General features: G+C 38.3%; 1 protein-coding gene across 1 annotated transcript in view; it reads left to right on the top strand.

The window, feature by feature from the left end:
* grk3 (G protein-coupled receptor kinase 3) overlaps window positions 1–17,215 on the top strand; it is a 59,944-nt gene that overhangs the window by 3,176 nt on the left and 39,553 nt on the right. Inside the window, exon 2 of the mRNA XM_084401143.1 lies at window positions 6,871–6,947. Within this exon, the coding sequence (XP_084257269.1) occupies window positions 6,871–6,947 (77 nt within the window). The remainder of the gene's footprint in view (window positions 1–6,870; window positions 6,948–17,215) is intronic.

The following is a 17,215-nucleotide window of genomic DNA, read 5'->3' as shown; positions in this document are numbered from 1 at the left end:
ATAGTGTAAACGCTCATATGGTCGAATGTGTTCAAACAGCCTCAAAAGACCTCCAACTCTCGGCCCACTGACCTAAAGCATAAACATTATGGGAAGCGCCAAGTTTGGTTTGAAGATGAATAATGTGCCCAGGACAATCAGGGCTCCAGGCTGTGACCCTTTTTTCCTTCCGATGCGACTACATTTTGCTAGAGGTCGCACTGGTGTCAACACCATGTTAGAGCTGCCATTTTTTGTTATATATGAACATCAAATGGAAAAACGAAACCGCGCTACTCGTTTGAGCTGCGCTACATGGACCGTTTATCAGCTCAGAGAAGTAATAGACAGCGCAGCGTGAGCTCAGAACAGGTTTAACCACAGACCAATCTTTGATCACACGACAGCGCTTGGAGATCCAGTGAGAAAGTGCTGTTTTTCCAGCACTTCAAAGCTCTAAATATCATCCAGTTTTAATGTTACTCCTAATGTGATGATTTGTAAAACTAAAAGTTTTAAAAAAAAACTAACACTTCGTGGCAAACAAACACTTTTCAAAAAACAATTAAACATGAAATTACCACTATAATCAGTAGATGGCGGCAGAGGAGCAATTTTTGCCTGAGCCATTTCCACTCCCTAATATATGGTAAAAAAAAAGTAGGAAGTCACAAAAGTCTCATGAAAAACAAAATCTTTTCTTCATTGTTTCTGAATTACACTGAAAGCCATTAAAGAACTCTACGTTTATCATCGCTGAATGGTATATCGAGTTTGGACAATATATATCGATATATTTTTTTGAAACGATATGGAATGATGCAAAACCGCTTATATCGATACAGTAGTTTGATGCGAACACATCTGAAAAATAGCGGAGGACGCAGTGTGAGCTGCTGCAGTGAAAGTACATAGTACTGTTTGTCCTAAACATGACACATGCTTATATTAAGGGCTTCAGAATAACTGGTAAGATATAGTTAACAAGTTTAAAGCAGGTTGTCCTGTCAGATGCTCTGACAGATACTGTTGCTGACTGACAGATGGATACTGGCGCTGTATAATGCGTTTGAGATTTGGTGCTTTCGTCAGTGCTTAACTTACATTTCACAGGTACATTCTCCATCTGTTAATGTTAGAAAGTCAAACAAATATGTCCATTTCACTGTCAGGAGAGGACGAGCCTTCTGCAAGTGAATCCCCGCTAAAATTCAAGCGCCAAACAGACGGAGCACAATAGAAGAGTAGAGCAATAATTCTGACTAAAATATACATATTGCTCAAATATTTGTTGTTGGAGACAATAAATGTGCCATATGTAGAATTTTAAACCTACAAGTATATTTTTATGAAAGTGACCATTTTAATGGGGTAATCAAATGCAGGCTAATATAATTTTGTTTTTAGTTTAGCCTTTAGTCATTGTTATGTAAAAACAGAAGCATTATTTTTGTTTTTAGATTGTAATGTTAGAATGTTACGTGATTTTTAACCACCTTTTTGCACATAATACATTGCATAGCCTACGTTACATTCACTATATTTGCTTCCGTATCCCTCAAGATCAACATTGTTTGTAGGATATCATTGGGCAGGATGTGAAATTATTGTATTTTTTAAATAAATAGATGTTCTTTATCCAAATAGAAAAACGTAGAAAGTGCCGAGATATATATCGTATATCGCCATTTAACCAAAAAATACAGAGAAATGATTTTTTTGGCCATATCGCCCAGCCCTATGGCACATTTAATAAGAGTAGAATATTTAGCCTCAATTTCCCTATAAAATTTGGTTTTTGCACATTACTGTTCTTAAAGGTATAGTGGAGGATCTTTCTGAATTTTAGATAAGACCCGCCCTCTCCACTTTTTGAATAAGTTTGATTGATTCACCAGAATGATTGACAATTAGGAGGACCAATAGTATAGGTGATCCACCCGGAAGTAAAAAAATCCTTCATTATACCTTTAATAAAAGTTAATTTTATCTGCATCGCAATTCAAGCTCATTGCTTTACTGGCATATTTCCAATAATCAAACAAGTAATATTATTAGTAACTGCTCTTATTAATGCAAAAAAATAGTTATTTTATGATTAAATTAATTTTATGATTTAAAAATCCCCCCAGCACCACCAAATCAGGTGCTGGCGCCACCATCTGTAGAACTTGGTCAAGCGGCTGTCAGAGCAGAAACGAAAGCTCGTTCGCTTCGCGTATGTTTTTCAATCGTTTCCGGGTGTGCTCACATGTAAATTGCTCGAGCTTATTTTGTCCATTAGATTGAAAGATCTGAAAAAAACATGCATTTAGCCGCCCATAGACCCTGCCCTCGAAGAATTCGGGACAGAAGTGGTTGAAAGTGGACAAAAGAGACGGATTAAAATGCCATGTAGGCCTATATAATCCCATCGACCAAAACTCATCTTAATACCAGGTGTAAACAGGGCCTTAGAAAGCGAATACATTAATCAGATGGAAATACTAAAATTAACTAGATAGACCTAGTATATTTTTAGTTATGGTCTTTGTTGGAGTTGATTGTACCTTTTCTCTCGGGATATCATGCGAGAAGTCCAATGTATGTATTGGATTTTTTTTATTGCCACTGTCCGAAAACTGTAAAAGTGATAAATTGGCTATGCCGTCACTTTTTATGTAGTTATTTGGCTGTTTACAACCCTGTCGGGAGACTGAACAGTGAACACTGTGTAAATGTTGTTTAAACCTGCTTTTGGTAACAAACTGAGGCCAAATCAAAAGGAAATGGTATTTCAGATTTCATAGTTTGCTCATCTCATGGTATCACTATGGTGATATGACTGTCAGTTTTCAATGTAAAGCCTGTAGTTCAACACAAAGGTTTTATTGTACAGTTTACATGAACGTGTCTCAATATAGACTCTGCATCCGTGGAATTGCAGTAGTTGGAATGTTTTTAAAGTTTATATAACTCTTAAAAGTGATTAGTGATCTCTCAGTGTAGCTCAGGGCTCAACATTAAGGATTCTTTTCTGCTGGGTTCAAATGTGTGGCCCCACCCCAAAAATGTATTAATAAATATAATAAAATAGGTATTGTTTTCATTAGGGATGGGCATTTTTCAAAAATATTCAATTGGAATATTTGGGCTCATAAAAAAAAAAACACCAATATTTGATTATTGTACAGAACGTGTGTATATATATATATATATATATACACTTGAGCCAGCATATGGTTATCATGTTTATATTGTTTCACATGTTAAAAATAACACGAATATCCACATGCTTGAGTGAGGGACACAAAGATAAGTTTCTTATTAGGCTATATAAGAAAGTTTCTAACCGTGCTATGTGTTTTCTGTTCTTAAACCCATCTCCCTCAACGAAACTTAAAGAAAGGATATGTCTCGATAATTTTGCTGTTAGATAGGCTAAGTTATCTTCTCGGCTCGCTTGGAGAGCGAATGGTTTGAAATTGCTTGAATGTTTAAGTTTGCAAGACTTAAATATGTGCAAATGATAAACTTACGTGAAAGTCTTGTGGCGTGCGTGCAGCTCGCTACGATTTGATCTGATGATCTGTGTGGTTTAAATTACACATTTAACCAACGTGTTATATTGCATAAATGTTTGCAGAAATTACCTGAATTATGAGTGCTAAACCTGCAGGAATTAGTAAAATTATGCACAATACCTGGCCTGCAATCCCCTGCCGAAATTCAGGCCCTGATGATTATTTGATGATAATAATAATAATTTATTATTATTGGTATTATATTCAAGTTGTTTGGCTTCCTAATAAACACCAGTGTGAATGTGATGTTGACTGATACGCTATCACAACTAAAAAGAGGTTTGAGTTTACTTTAAAGTCCAGGCACAAGTCAATGCAAAGACTGTTTTCTCTGTTCAATTTGGTCAAAGCACTTTGGTTCAAAGTGCCCAGATTGATTCACTTAACTTTAAAAATGTACCAGCCTCCAAACACTGGTAAAAGATATAAAAATGTTGTTGCTTTAACTGTTAGTTAAATGTAAAGTTGCATGCATTAACCTCCGTGTTCATGACTTTTGTTTTGTAGCATGCAGTTTAAAATCGTTCCCCTGATTTTTTGTTTATGTGATGAGTCTTTAAACCTCGATCCAAAAATATCTTTAGTGCATTTTAAGTGCTTAATTTTATTACGGAATCTTTGGGATTACCTCCCCACTTATTTATAGATCTGATCCTTAGTGATCGTCACTCATGTAAACACAACATATAGCCCATATAGCAAAAGCATTCAACTTCTGTGAGTAGGCCAGCATCCGAACAGAGCCACGGTAAACTCGCAGCGAGATTCATTTACGCTTAATCATCTTCCTTCCTACGCCAAGGCTAATATAGTGTCTCTCCATGGGCCGAGATGATGCTTGATGCTTGCCGGTGGGCTATTTAGCGTCCCGGATGAAGTGGTAATGCATGGTACGAATCTGAAACGATAACGTTTGGCTTTTCTGTTCAACAAATGGTAAGCCATACATCCGCTCCTCATTGTAATTAGTCTGCTTTAGTGGCTCTGTTTGCTCTGAGGGATTACAGTAGTCCGCAGCAGGGCGGCATTACCACAGATCGAGTGAAAGCATTAGCCGTTGACATCAGCGTCCCCATCATTAGCATTATTACGGGCTCCATAAGCTTTGTGCCACTCCCAGCTGCACCTTCTGACTTAGCCTACACGAGCCGTTCAACATCAAAATCTCCTGGTGACATTCGAGTGCTTGTTGCTATTCAGTAAGCAACGGTTTTAAACAACTGTGGTTGTAAGAGAGCCATATCAATATCCCATATTGGCAGCGGTAAGGATCCAGTGTGCATAAAAACATAAGCTGATGGTACAATAAAGGCGTTTGTTAATAAATAGAAGGTACTTTGTCCTTTGCCAGCAGTGAAAGTAGCGGCGGAGAGAGATAGCGCGGCTCTGCTACATTCTCCTCGGGCCAGTCGCGAGCCCGCTGGCAGAGAGGTGAGATTTTGACAGCATGACTGGAAGTGTTTGAGGAGCTGGGCGGGATTGTTTGACAGCGAGACGAGTGGAAGAGACTGGAGATTGTTTCAGTCACGTAGACGTTGGACCGTGGGACGGAACTGATGCGATTGCAGACAGACAGAGAGATGAATGTGTCTGAATCCAGTGAGAGACGGACATCGAGGGGTCGAGGATGTTGTGGTTGAACGCACGGGCGCAATCCTACGTTTTAAATCGCATCCATTAGTCGGTGGTTTTGAGCTAGTTACCACTTCTGCGATGCTAAAGGCCAGTTAATGTGTCATAATAATGTAGGCTAGGCCAGGTGATAAAATATGCATGCGCTGCACGAGTAAAACATGTAGTCATTAATAAATGAGAAGTTTGTTTATGTCTTAAAAGGGCTCATTGCAGGCTTGAGGTTTCAAACACTCAAGTGAATGGTTTATGAGCGCTCCAGATATCAGCTTTTGGTTTTTACAGTAATGTGTCAGGTCGTTTACTAGGGCGCGCGCTAAAATGTTGCTTTTAAGCCTATATTGAGCCGATAAAGCTCTTTTTATGTATCTGCTTAGAAATGACTTGAAGGGTGGGTTATCAGCATGTTAAATGCAAGAAATAGAATTATTTTGTTATATGCACCAATATAACAAATGCATGCTAATAAACAGCAGTACTGTTCAAAGGTTTGAGGTTGATAATGTTTTTTTTTTTAAAGAAGCCTCTTATGCTCACCGAGGCTATATTTATTTTATCACAAATTAAAGAAAAACTCTAATTTTGTGAATATAATTACAATGTAAAAGAACTGTTTTTTTATTTATTTGAATATATTTTAAAATAACATAAAATTCCGGTGATATCAAAGCTGAATTTTCAGCATCATTACTCCAGTCTTCAGTGTCACATGATCCTTCAGAAATCATTCTAATATGCTGATTTGCTGCTCAAGAAACATTTATTATTATTTTCAGTGTTGAAAACTTCTGCTTTATATATGTAGAAACAGTAATATTTTTATCTTTTAGGATTGATGAATAGAAAGTACAAAAGAACAGCATTTATTTGAAATGGAAATCTTTTGTAATATTATACATGTATTTATTGTCACTTTTGTTCAATTTTATGTGTTATTGCTGAATAAAAGTATATATTTCTTTAAAAAAAATATCTTACCATTTTAATGAACATTTTTGAATGATGATAAAAACAAATAGTTGAATTAGAGCCATGAATCGATTCAGAGAAAAGGATCAAACTTTCCAATGCCATTTTTGCAGTGCACGCTGTCTTTAGGCCAAACATAAAGTGCGTTATTTCTTCATGATATTCACAATATTGCCAAATAAATTACTATATGAATATAATGAATATTAATATATCATTGCACAGCCCTATTTATAATAGCAATCCTGATATCAGCCCTGTCCATTGGCCGTAATGTGTCAGGTCACTACAGGAGTGTCTGTTTCTGGTCCAGGACTGCAGGAGCATGTTTGGGGACACCTCTATCTCTCCTGACCTGCACTCTGACTCTGTGGGGCTGTGGTTGGGTGATAATGAGCCCTTGGAGGGGGTGCTAATTGATTCAGTCTCCCAAACTTGCTGCTCATTAACACCCTCTCCCAGGGCAGCGCGGCAGTGCCCTCCTTTGGGAAGCGATGGGCAGAGAATTGAGCAGGTGGTTGTGGAGAAATCTAAACTAAGGCCGGGATCGAGGTGGAAGGACAAGTGTGGGAGGCTGACTTCAGGAAAATATTCCCCTCAGTGACTCCAGTTGCGCCTCTCTCAGGGCGAGATGGGTTTTAGCTGGTGTGGAGGTTGAATGTTGTTTGTTTTGCATATGAAGTGTTGAACTAAAGTCATCTCTTTATTTTTACCCATTTTCTCGCAGTATTCGGAGTGTCATGCAGAAGTACCTGGAGGAAAGGGATGAACTCGCGTTTGACAAAATCTTCAACCAGAAGATTGGTGAGTTTTCTCAATGCTTCTTGTTGCTTTGACCCAGTTTTGCATTGCCAAAAGGTCATTTCAGCTTTGTATAAGGGATATTTTTAGGGCCCAAACAGAGTAATTCTTTGAATAAGCATCTAGAAAACACCACATACCCTCGAGGAGAACATTTTAATCACCATGAAGTTAAATAAGGATCTTGTAATTCCTTTTTTCTTATCTGAGTCAAAGAAGGCTCTTTGTTCTTTATCACTGGCCATTATATCTGCTTTTCTCTGAACAGTCACCTGAACAGTTAAACTCTTTGTCAGACAGCGTGTCGTACAAATGCGCTTTTGTTGTAGTTTGATGAATGCATATACCCAAATAACCTCAGGTATACCCTAGTGAAAGCACGCTTTTTTCCGCTTGGCGCTTTTGGAGAAAAGGCGTTTGCTGTAATGTGTGAAGTGTGAGCTGTGAAGGCATCATGGGAACACGGCAGCCAGCCCCAGATTTTGATTAACTTTAATTTTTACTTACTTTTGTGTCTGAAGTCCCAAGTGAGGATCTGCTTCAGTGGTTTCTCTCTCCCTCTCCTGACGTCTTTCGCTCACATTGCCTCCATGGATTATACAATAACACGCTGATAGTGTCTTATGTTATGCTATGTTAGCTGAGATTCTTATCACCTACTATTTCAACCATCAAAATGAGAAAAGCCAGGTTAGATATTTTAGAACAGGGTTTCCCAAACTGAGGTTTTTGAGTTGATCAAAAGTTTCTTATTAAAATAATTGTAAAAAAAATAAAACCCTTAATCGCTTCTTATAAAATTTGATCTTAAAAAGATTAAATATATTTGAATATATATATATATACATTTTTTATATTTTATTTGTTTAACTGCATGTCACATAACCGACATCAGAGATCTGTGAATATGTGAATTATTAAATGTAACCTTAAAATCTCAGGGTGTACTGAAAGTAAAATTAGGGCCATATGATATTGAAAAAAAGTGTGAAAACGTGTTAAATAATGCGGTATTCGATATGCAATGCACAATATGTGATGCGATAATGTATTATAATCTATTTAAAAACTGAACATGATATAACCTATATATGTTTCACATTCTTTCTGGGAACAAAAGCATCACTAGAACGTCTGAAAGTGAACAGCAGTGTTTTAGCATTACGTACTAAGTATTGTCACAAATCTGACAATGTAATTTTAACGTCAATTTAAACAAAACAAAAAAAACTATTTAAATTCTAGAAACTCTTTGCTCAACTTGGTAATGTATAGTTATATCAACCTGAAAACTTAACATCAAGAACATCCAGGTATACAAAAACACCTGAAACTAAGGATAGACGATTAGTTATTTTGTGTTTTTTTTAGTTTATCTTTGTTATATTAAAAAAAGAACAAAGAGACAAATTACAAACAATAAGACAAATACAATAAAAATGAAATAAATAGTGCTTTAAGTTTTTCAGATAGGCCTACATTAAATCTATTTAGCATTCAAGTAAGAAACGATACAGAAACTGAATAATCAAATGTAAACCTGCAGTCTTCAGATTAATTCAATATACATTGATTCATATTAAAGCTACAAAAGTGATTCTCTTTTTCTTTTGTTGCATACTATATTAGACTGCTGTCACTTTAAGAGCTAATGCACACATCCCATTGACACACATCCGATTTCTTTCCCAACTGTTTACGTTCACTGAAGACATAACCGACTGTGTTTACGTGAATACTCACTCAAGACTGGCATTTTGACATAACTGTGTGTAGGGGTGTAACGATACACAAAACTGACGGTTCGGTATGTCCCACGGTTTTGACGTCTCGGTTCGGTTCATTTAGGTGGAGTGGGGGGTTTAGAAAGCTAAAATTGCTTCTTCTTTTTTTTAAACAGTGCTTTAATTAACAAATTGTGTCCTTGTCTTTAAATTAATTCAATTACAAGTAAACAAAGGATAAAAAAAATGTATCTGCTAATGCTGTAAACTATATGGGAGCCCTTACTTGCACATTACTATAACATTAAAGCTTAACAACAGAGCCTAGACTTTTAGCCTAAATTCAGTTGCTATTTATTTTTAGATATAATAATCAACACTCAAGTAACAAATTGTATGAAAACATGTAAACTGCACATGAGGCAGTTTTTACATTAACATTTTTACTCTAATTTATTATTGAAATATAATCATTTACACAGTTGCTGTCATTTTCATGACAGATATTTTAAACATACATTAAATAATCAAGATGTCATTAACAGGTTAAGTCAAATATAATATATAGGCTAATATTGTGCATTTATTTAGTGAAAGAGTTCATTTCCTTAGCAAACCAACAAGCTGTGGGCACTGAATGACTTGCCTGAGGTAAATAAAGCTATGTGAAAAACTAAGCGTTTTATTGACGCATTTCCGCTGTTGAAACACTGACTGAGCAATTACACGAGTTATGATGCCTTTCAGTAAGTATACTGTATCTTTCAACATACCTTCAGGTGTCCATTCATGTTTATTCTGTAACTGAGGAAGAGAATCGCGTTTACTCGCGCTCCGCGCTGCCGCTTTAAATGAGGAGCCTAGTGCGGTGATCCGTCACGCCACATCAAAGAGCGCCAAAACGACATTTAATGTTTGAATTTCGTGATCAAATAGACAGAATTTGAAAGATTACACCTTGCTTATTATCGAATGTAACAAAACACTGAGCTTAATGCGATTAAATGTGGTTAATGGTGGTTAGGCAACGCTGTATTCGTTGTGTACACATAAGACATGAGGTCCAATGAGCCGGGACAGCAGGGGGCGGGGCGGGCGTGTTCGGTACGCCATGAGAGTATCGCGATTCGTATCGTGGGTGGTGTATCGCGGGTTTTCGGTTCGGTTCGAATATCGTTACACCCCTAACTGTGTGTGTATTTGATTGTTTGAGTGCAATAAGCCACGAAAGAGAACTGAATTCGGGATCACGCGCTGTCCGAGAGGCAGCTTTCTCTGCACGCGCTTCGGGTGTGTGTCAGACAGTGCGAGTGCCGATATGAGTTGAGGAACATTTGCATTCCCAGCCTATTCCCAGCCTATTCTCTGCTCTATATGTTGACATAAAACTTTTAACCTTTTTGAAGTAGCCCATTAAAATCATACATCCCCCTTCAGTACTGTTTGAAAAGCATCCCATGATGCACCTCTTGTAGTTAAGAAGCTATTGTAATATGTTGAAAAAAACGAATAATAAATAATGCATAGGTGCATCCAGACATTTGACTGGTAGTGTTTATGTATTATTAATGTTTTCATAAGCTATACGTTCGTGTGACTGTCAGTGTTGTTACAAAAGTGCATAGCATATGATGAGTCACTCTTGTGTATATATATAAACAAGTGGCCTTCCTGAGTGGGGAACCTGTTTGTGATCTTAACAGGGAAATCAAACTGCTATGCGAGTGACATGTCTATAAAGCTTAGTAAAACCAACAAAAAAGCATTAATTAAATGAAGTATTTTCACTAATGCAAATATCTGATGTTTGCAAATATTCCAGGTCCTTTCTGAAGAGAGACGTGAAGCAGGAAACCAAAGTCTGCTGCGATGCCGCTAGTTCACCGTACTGAATTTGAATGACAAATGTCTCGGTTTTGCATCTGACCAGTGGAAGGAGATAATGACTCAGCCGCTGGTTGCATAATCAGATGCTTCCCTTCTGTCTTTGTCTTTTAACCCTCGTTGCTGTGGCATTTCGTGTTTATTTGATGAACCGAATAATGTTGATGAGTTAATTCTTACAGGTCGCGTTCAGTTGTCATAGCTGTGGCGTATTGGTTTGTTTTGTGCATAAACGTTAACATCCAGAAAACGTTAATATTGCATTGTTTCTCATATGATTTGTCTCTTTTTAGCAGACTGTCTTGATTTACTGCCCAAACTACCTACTGTGAAGACCCTACACTCGCTTGTGATCCACTTAGTCATATGAGACCTAATAGGGAGCAATAAGTAGCTTTTACCATTAAAATTTCATGAGAAATTAATAGAAATGAATCTTGTTTAGCAGGAGGAGATGTAGAGGAAAAACACGAGGATGAAAAGCTCAGGCTCAGGGGTGTCTGTCGGCCGAGAATGACAGGGGGAAAATGCCATCCTCCTTCATTGATTTAATTTGGTTTGACAGTCACAGCCATGAAGACGTTCGCATGGAAAAAAACGAGCGTTTGATGTTTGACTTTATTGGCAGCAGAACTCGATTTACTGGCACATCTGGAATGGTCTAGATACCGTCTTTACATGTTATAATATGAAAAGCATTAGTAAACATTGAAAGATGGAGCAAAGGGGTTGTTTATCCAAGTCTGAAATGTTTTCCTTTTCTTCCGTAAGATTTGAGATGTCGTGCTGAAGTTTAATACTTAGGTTAAGATCGTTTGTCAACGTTGTTCTGAATGTTTTGATTGACTTTAATGCATTTTTTTTCTCAGCATTGTACGTTTTGAAGTGATTAACAGTCCTTTCGAGCCATTTGACCAGTATCTGTCTGCCGTAATGGGAGAAAAAACATAATTTTCCCCCTTTGTGCCCGACAAGTGCAGCATTTCACAGCTTATCACTGTTCTCTTTCTACGCTCACAGGTTTAGATAAATAATTTTGCCCCCATTCTTAAACTCTTCCATGACCTGCATGCACCAAAGATCTTGCATGCTCTGCAGATCAATAAGCTTGTTGCGTTGATGCTTTGTTTGTCTGGGAAGTCACGACTGGCTGTAATAAATAATGTGGGGCAGCTCAGGTTGAAGATGAATAGCCCTGTTAGCTGAACGACGTTGGTGTATCGGTGCATGGACACTTGCATGCATGGATCTGTGTAGAAACGTGACTGTTTGACAGCAATTTTTGGGCTGATGATGTCTCTACATCCCCCTCTTCATGACACATGATTTATTGGACAGTGATGTTGGTACTGTGAAACAGAGGATGCTGCACTGCAGTGCAATTCTCTCTCTCCTTTGCACTCTTCTACTCCTGTTGATCTTTTACTTGTTAGCATGCTTCACTTTGTAGCAGCTGACATCAATTTAGCTTTTTGCGACAAGCAGAATTTTTGGAACAAGGTCTTAAACCCTGTGCAGAAATTAATGTTATTGTTCTGTTGTGCTACAGTTTGAACATTAACATGACAACCAGAGATGTAGAGGAGTAGTTTACCCAAAGGGAACCTTCTTCATCATCTTCATCATCATTTACTCATCCTTATGTTTAGGGCTGCACGATATTGAAGAAAAATGCGATATGCGAGAACTCATTAAAGGTACAATATGTAAAAATTTTGCATTAAAATATCCCAAAATCTCAAGACCAGTGTTATATATTTTGTTAAGGTGATTACTTACAATATCCCAAATTTTTCCAACTATTTTTAAATCGTGAGAAAATTGCGATTTTTAACCAAGGAAACGGGGCGTTAGAGCAGGGGGGAGCTGGGAGTCGCCAGTCAATTGCGTCATATCCGCGTTACCCTCGGTTTCCGCTCGTACTGCGTGGAGTCCTGGACAAATGCGGAAGTTGTAGTTGTAGCGTCTATCAAGCAACAAACGTTAGCTTGTTTCTTGCAGTCGTTATGGAACACAATTATTCTTTAATGATTGCAGCTGGTTCTGTCGACAAAGCATGCTTAATTTTATATTTTCCAAATGTAGCATTCGGTAATAGTTATGTTTATGTAAGGGAAGTATTATTGCTTTAGATTTGTGTTTAGTTTATTGACATTGTTTATCACGTCTGGTGTTTATGGCCATGTAAATAAACATAGCATGTGTTATACATAAAGATTAATCAGTATTTTGGCAAATGATGTGGGTATGTTCGAATGTACTTTTACAACAATTGTTTAGAACACGTAAAACTGCGCCGCGTTATCACAACAATGAATTCGACATACAGTAACATCTATGATAACCAATGTAGTATTAAACCTTACTTTTCTTGCGGTTAATTCATTTTAATGAAATAAAAGTGTGATGAGGTTCAAGAGTCAGGAAGGAAGAAGACAGGGGTCGGCGTGACTGGGACTCGTACTTTATTAAAATAAAGCAAAACAAACAAAAGTCGCGCACAACGCACATTCACCGTGGCAACCGCGACGGCACAAAACAGTTCAAAAATGAGAGCTCGGATCCACCGGTTTTCTTTCTCTGCGTCCAATTTTCTCTTCAGTCTCTCTCTCGTTCCAGCGCGCGGCTTATAAGCGGTCTCTCCACGCGGATCACTGCAATAAGACACAGGTGTTCGTCATTTGCACTTGACCTACTTGCTCGTCTCTTCTCTCTCCCATTGCAGACCGCGCTGAACCACGCCCCCCTCGCCACAAAAAGCGTGTCATTAAACGCAACATTTATAAAAATAGAACTTAACCTCATCCATGACCATGATTTTTCGATTCCCGTCTGACTGATTTACATCCAATGTGGAGTTTAAAACGACAGTTCCCATCATTCCACGCTCCTTCACATCGTCATCAAGCTACGCCGTTGTTGTTGTTTGGAATGTAGCGCCCTCTAGCGGCAAAAAATTCTTGCATATTGTACCTTTAAATAATGCGATACGATAATGCTTAAAAAGTGTGTGAAGTAAACTTAAATTATCTTTAAAATAGATTTATTTACACTCTTTTTGTGACAAGAAAACATCCCTACAACTTCTGAAAGTGAACAGCAGTGTTTTACTGAAACATAAGAAGTATTATTTTAACAGTGTAAACCACAGGGTTTAGGGTTTCGGGTTATCCTACATTAGGTTTATTTAACAACAAACTGAATAATCAAATGTGAAAATAAACTCTGCTTAGTTTTCACTGTTTGAATTAAATATAGGCGATACTGATTCTTATTGCAGCTACAAAAGTTATTTAGCAAAGAGCAGTGAGTGATTTTTCTCTTTGTCTTTTGTTCATGATCCCAGTTATTGCAAGCTGTTGCGATATGCATATTGCGATATTTCGATATATTGTGCAGCCCTACTTATGTTGTTATGAAACTATAGATGTTTTCTTCCATGTGGCATGAAAGGATATCAATAACACATTTAACATTCATGCATTTGGCAGACACTTTTATCTAAAGCAACTTGTATCGCATTCAAGCTATAACACTTTATCAGTTCATGCATTCCCTGGGAATTGAACCCATGACCTTGGCAATGACATGCCCTGCTGCTTGAGCTACAGGAATGATGATGATGATAATAGTAATTTGTGAAAGAACAGGCATATTTTACTGATGAAAAAATGCACATGCATGAATGACATTCTGAGAATAGTGACTTTACATTCAGTCTGTTTCTCACACAAAGCTATTGTATAACTTCAGAAGACTTGTGTATATAGTGCATTCTGCTAAGCTTCTTATTTTATGTATTCCGGAAGAAAGACTAACAGGTTTGGAACAACGTGAGGGTGAGCAAATGACGCAATTAAAAAATTTGTCAGAAGTAATCCTTTAAACCACTCTTACATGCAATTTCACACATCATTTTGAATGAAAGAAATGAATATTTAATGTTAGTTCAGACGTAGTATTAGTGCGATCCCGCTTCTTAATTTGTCCTGTCAGGGTCATCCATAACAAACGAAAATACCATCAATAGCTGTGATTGCTCTGCTGTGAGTCAGAGTACTTGTTTATGATACACAGCCAGATGAGCAGTCTCTTCATTTCCTGGCCCACCCCCCTCCAGACCCATCACTTATCATGCAGACCCCGCCTCCCTGTTTATCGTCATTAATGGTTTCACGATGACAGGCCAGAGAGCTGTCAAAGGACACAGTACACTCCGTCCCAGTGCGCACACATCTTAAAACCATCCTCGTATCTCTGCGATCGCTTTCGGTCGGTCAGCTGTCATTTATTCTGCTGCATGCATCTCATGGCTTTGATGCCCGAGGGAGGCGTTCACAGCTCCTATTGATCTCCCTAACGTTCCGATCTGTTGTTATGTTGTTATTCCTCTATCTGCCCTCCTCCTGGTTTCTTCATTTGTGTTCTGCCTGTCCACCCCTCCTCCTCCCTCATTCACATCTCCCTTTATCTCTCTCTCGTTCCATCTGTCAAGAGTTCTGGAATGGATGTTTCAGAGTTTTGTGTTGCTTAGCAACTGCGGTTTCCATGGGAACGCCAAAGATATTCTTTGTTTGCTTGGCGACCGGGAAAATGAAATTAAAAGATGAATTAGGAAATCGATGATTTCCATTCAAAGGAAGCAAATAAAACCCCTAACAGATTATACTCAGATATAATAGTAGGATAATTAGACCCATCCTCTTTCTGGCCCTAGGCTGGTAGCTCTGATTGGTTGGATTGATCAATGCCTATTAATGGTTTAGGTTTCGTTTTCACTGCGTTTAGATGGGCCAAACACACATTTGGTGCGACCATTGTCTGTAATGCCATTGTGATACGTGCCCGAGAGTGCAACATATTGATGCGTGTCCTTTATCAGCGAGTCAGAGCGCCTGTGCCCAGATGTGTGTGTGATTGAGCTCATGCATACGTGTGCATGTGTACACTAGCATTGCATTAATTGACACTTCTTTGATCCACCAGCCTCTGTTAATTGCTCTGGGATTTGGAGAATTAATTGGCCAGTCAATGTCATTATTTCCACCCCACTCGCCCTCTCTCTTTCTCTCTTTGGCCTACACTAGGGATACTCAAATTACGCAGCTTAAGGGACACTTTTAGAAAATGCGTGGTGACTGGGGTCAGTGAATAAAATGACCTGGTAATATAGATTGTTAATGTTTGCAGGAACTATCAATTACATCTATATCTTTTACCAGCTTCATTTTTACATTCTTAACAAGTCTTAAAAACCCTTTCCATTTTCCATTTACCATTTATTATGTATGATGTGAATTTTAACACATTTTATTTACATACTAGAGTTTATATATTTGTTGCATTGTGTTGCTCACATGCAGTCCAGACATAGAAGAGACAAAATCAATGGCTAGTTTGTGGTGGCTGTCTCTCCTTTGAGTATAGACCAGAGACCATATTAATATTTGAAGGCTGCTTTTCTCTTCCCGTTGCTGTGTGAACTGCTAGGAGATGCTCTGGAGAGCTAGTCTACCTGGCAAAGCGGTGTTGAACACATTGCATGTATGTGGAGAAGGCAATCCCACTTAGCAGTGCAACAAGGTTAGTGAAAGCAATACATCCTAGATGTGGAGCAAAGAGAGAGGAAATGTCAGTTAGAAATACATTTAGATGACAGCACTTTATAGTAGTGTTCAGTTAGTTATGCCGGGCTCTAGACTCATTCTTCCCACTGCATTTGCGACAAATTTTTAAGTCGGTCCCACCAGTACATGTGTTGGTTGCACCTTTTTTTTTCTTTTTTTTTGGCTACAACATGGGATTAATCAATGCATGCTGATGAATAGTTCTCTTAATTTGCATACCCTAGTTTTGCACTGATGTTAAAAGGCTGCAGTGACACAAGACCCCATGTTGGCAAAATGTTTTGATCTTTTAACTGTCAAATGAAAACCGTGACACCATAAAACACCATGGATGTTTTTTGATGTTTGATTATTTTTGCCTTTGCCTATATATTGCCTTTTCTGTTTCCTTTGCTCACTCAGTTCCTGCCTGTCCGCACCTGTGCTCTCGTCATCATGGTCTGAGTCTGTATGCTGGCTCGTTGGCTCGTCCTTTCCACCAGCATCCTCGCACTTCACACTTTATTTTTTAATCAGTAGGGATGCACTATATATCGATATCGGCCGATAAATGGTCATTTTTTATGTTATCGTTATCGATTCGATAAGAAAATTAGGCCGATATATCAGAGCCGATAGATAATAGATTATTTACTTCAAGGTATAGCGGAGGATTTTCCCGAATTTTAGAAAAGAACCGCCCTCTCCACTTTTTGCAAAAATGCACATGCGCAACACTCTACCTGCTCCCGAGAGGGAACGCCTATTAAACGTGTGCACGAGAGAGCATGCACGAGCCTAGTTCTCCTCGTGCACGCTCTGTTTACAAGTTGCTGTTGGCATGGCTCATACAAGCCTACTTTCCTTTACCTGTTGAGTAGAAACTTCGTGACTGAGGCATCAGTGGGAAGCCCAACCTGTGCTTTTAGCGCACGCCAGCCTGTGAAATATTCTCCCAAAAACACTCTGGTCTTCTTTCTTTCTTCAGAGGCCTTTCTCTTCTCGTCATACAATTTGTTGACACTTTTTCTCTTGCGACCCTCAGACATTTTGAAAA

The sequence above is a fragment of the Rutilus rutilus genome (genome assembly GCF_951802725.1).
Source record: "Rutilus rutilus genome assembly, chromosome: 25".
NCBI lineage: Eukaryota > Metazoa > Chordata > Actinopteri > Cypriniformes > Leuciscidae > Rutilus > Rutilus rutilus.
The sequence above is the reverse complement of the archived record's forward strand: the minus strand, read 5'-3'. Positions and strand labels throughout refer to the sequence as shown.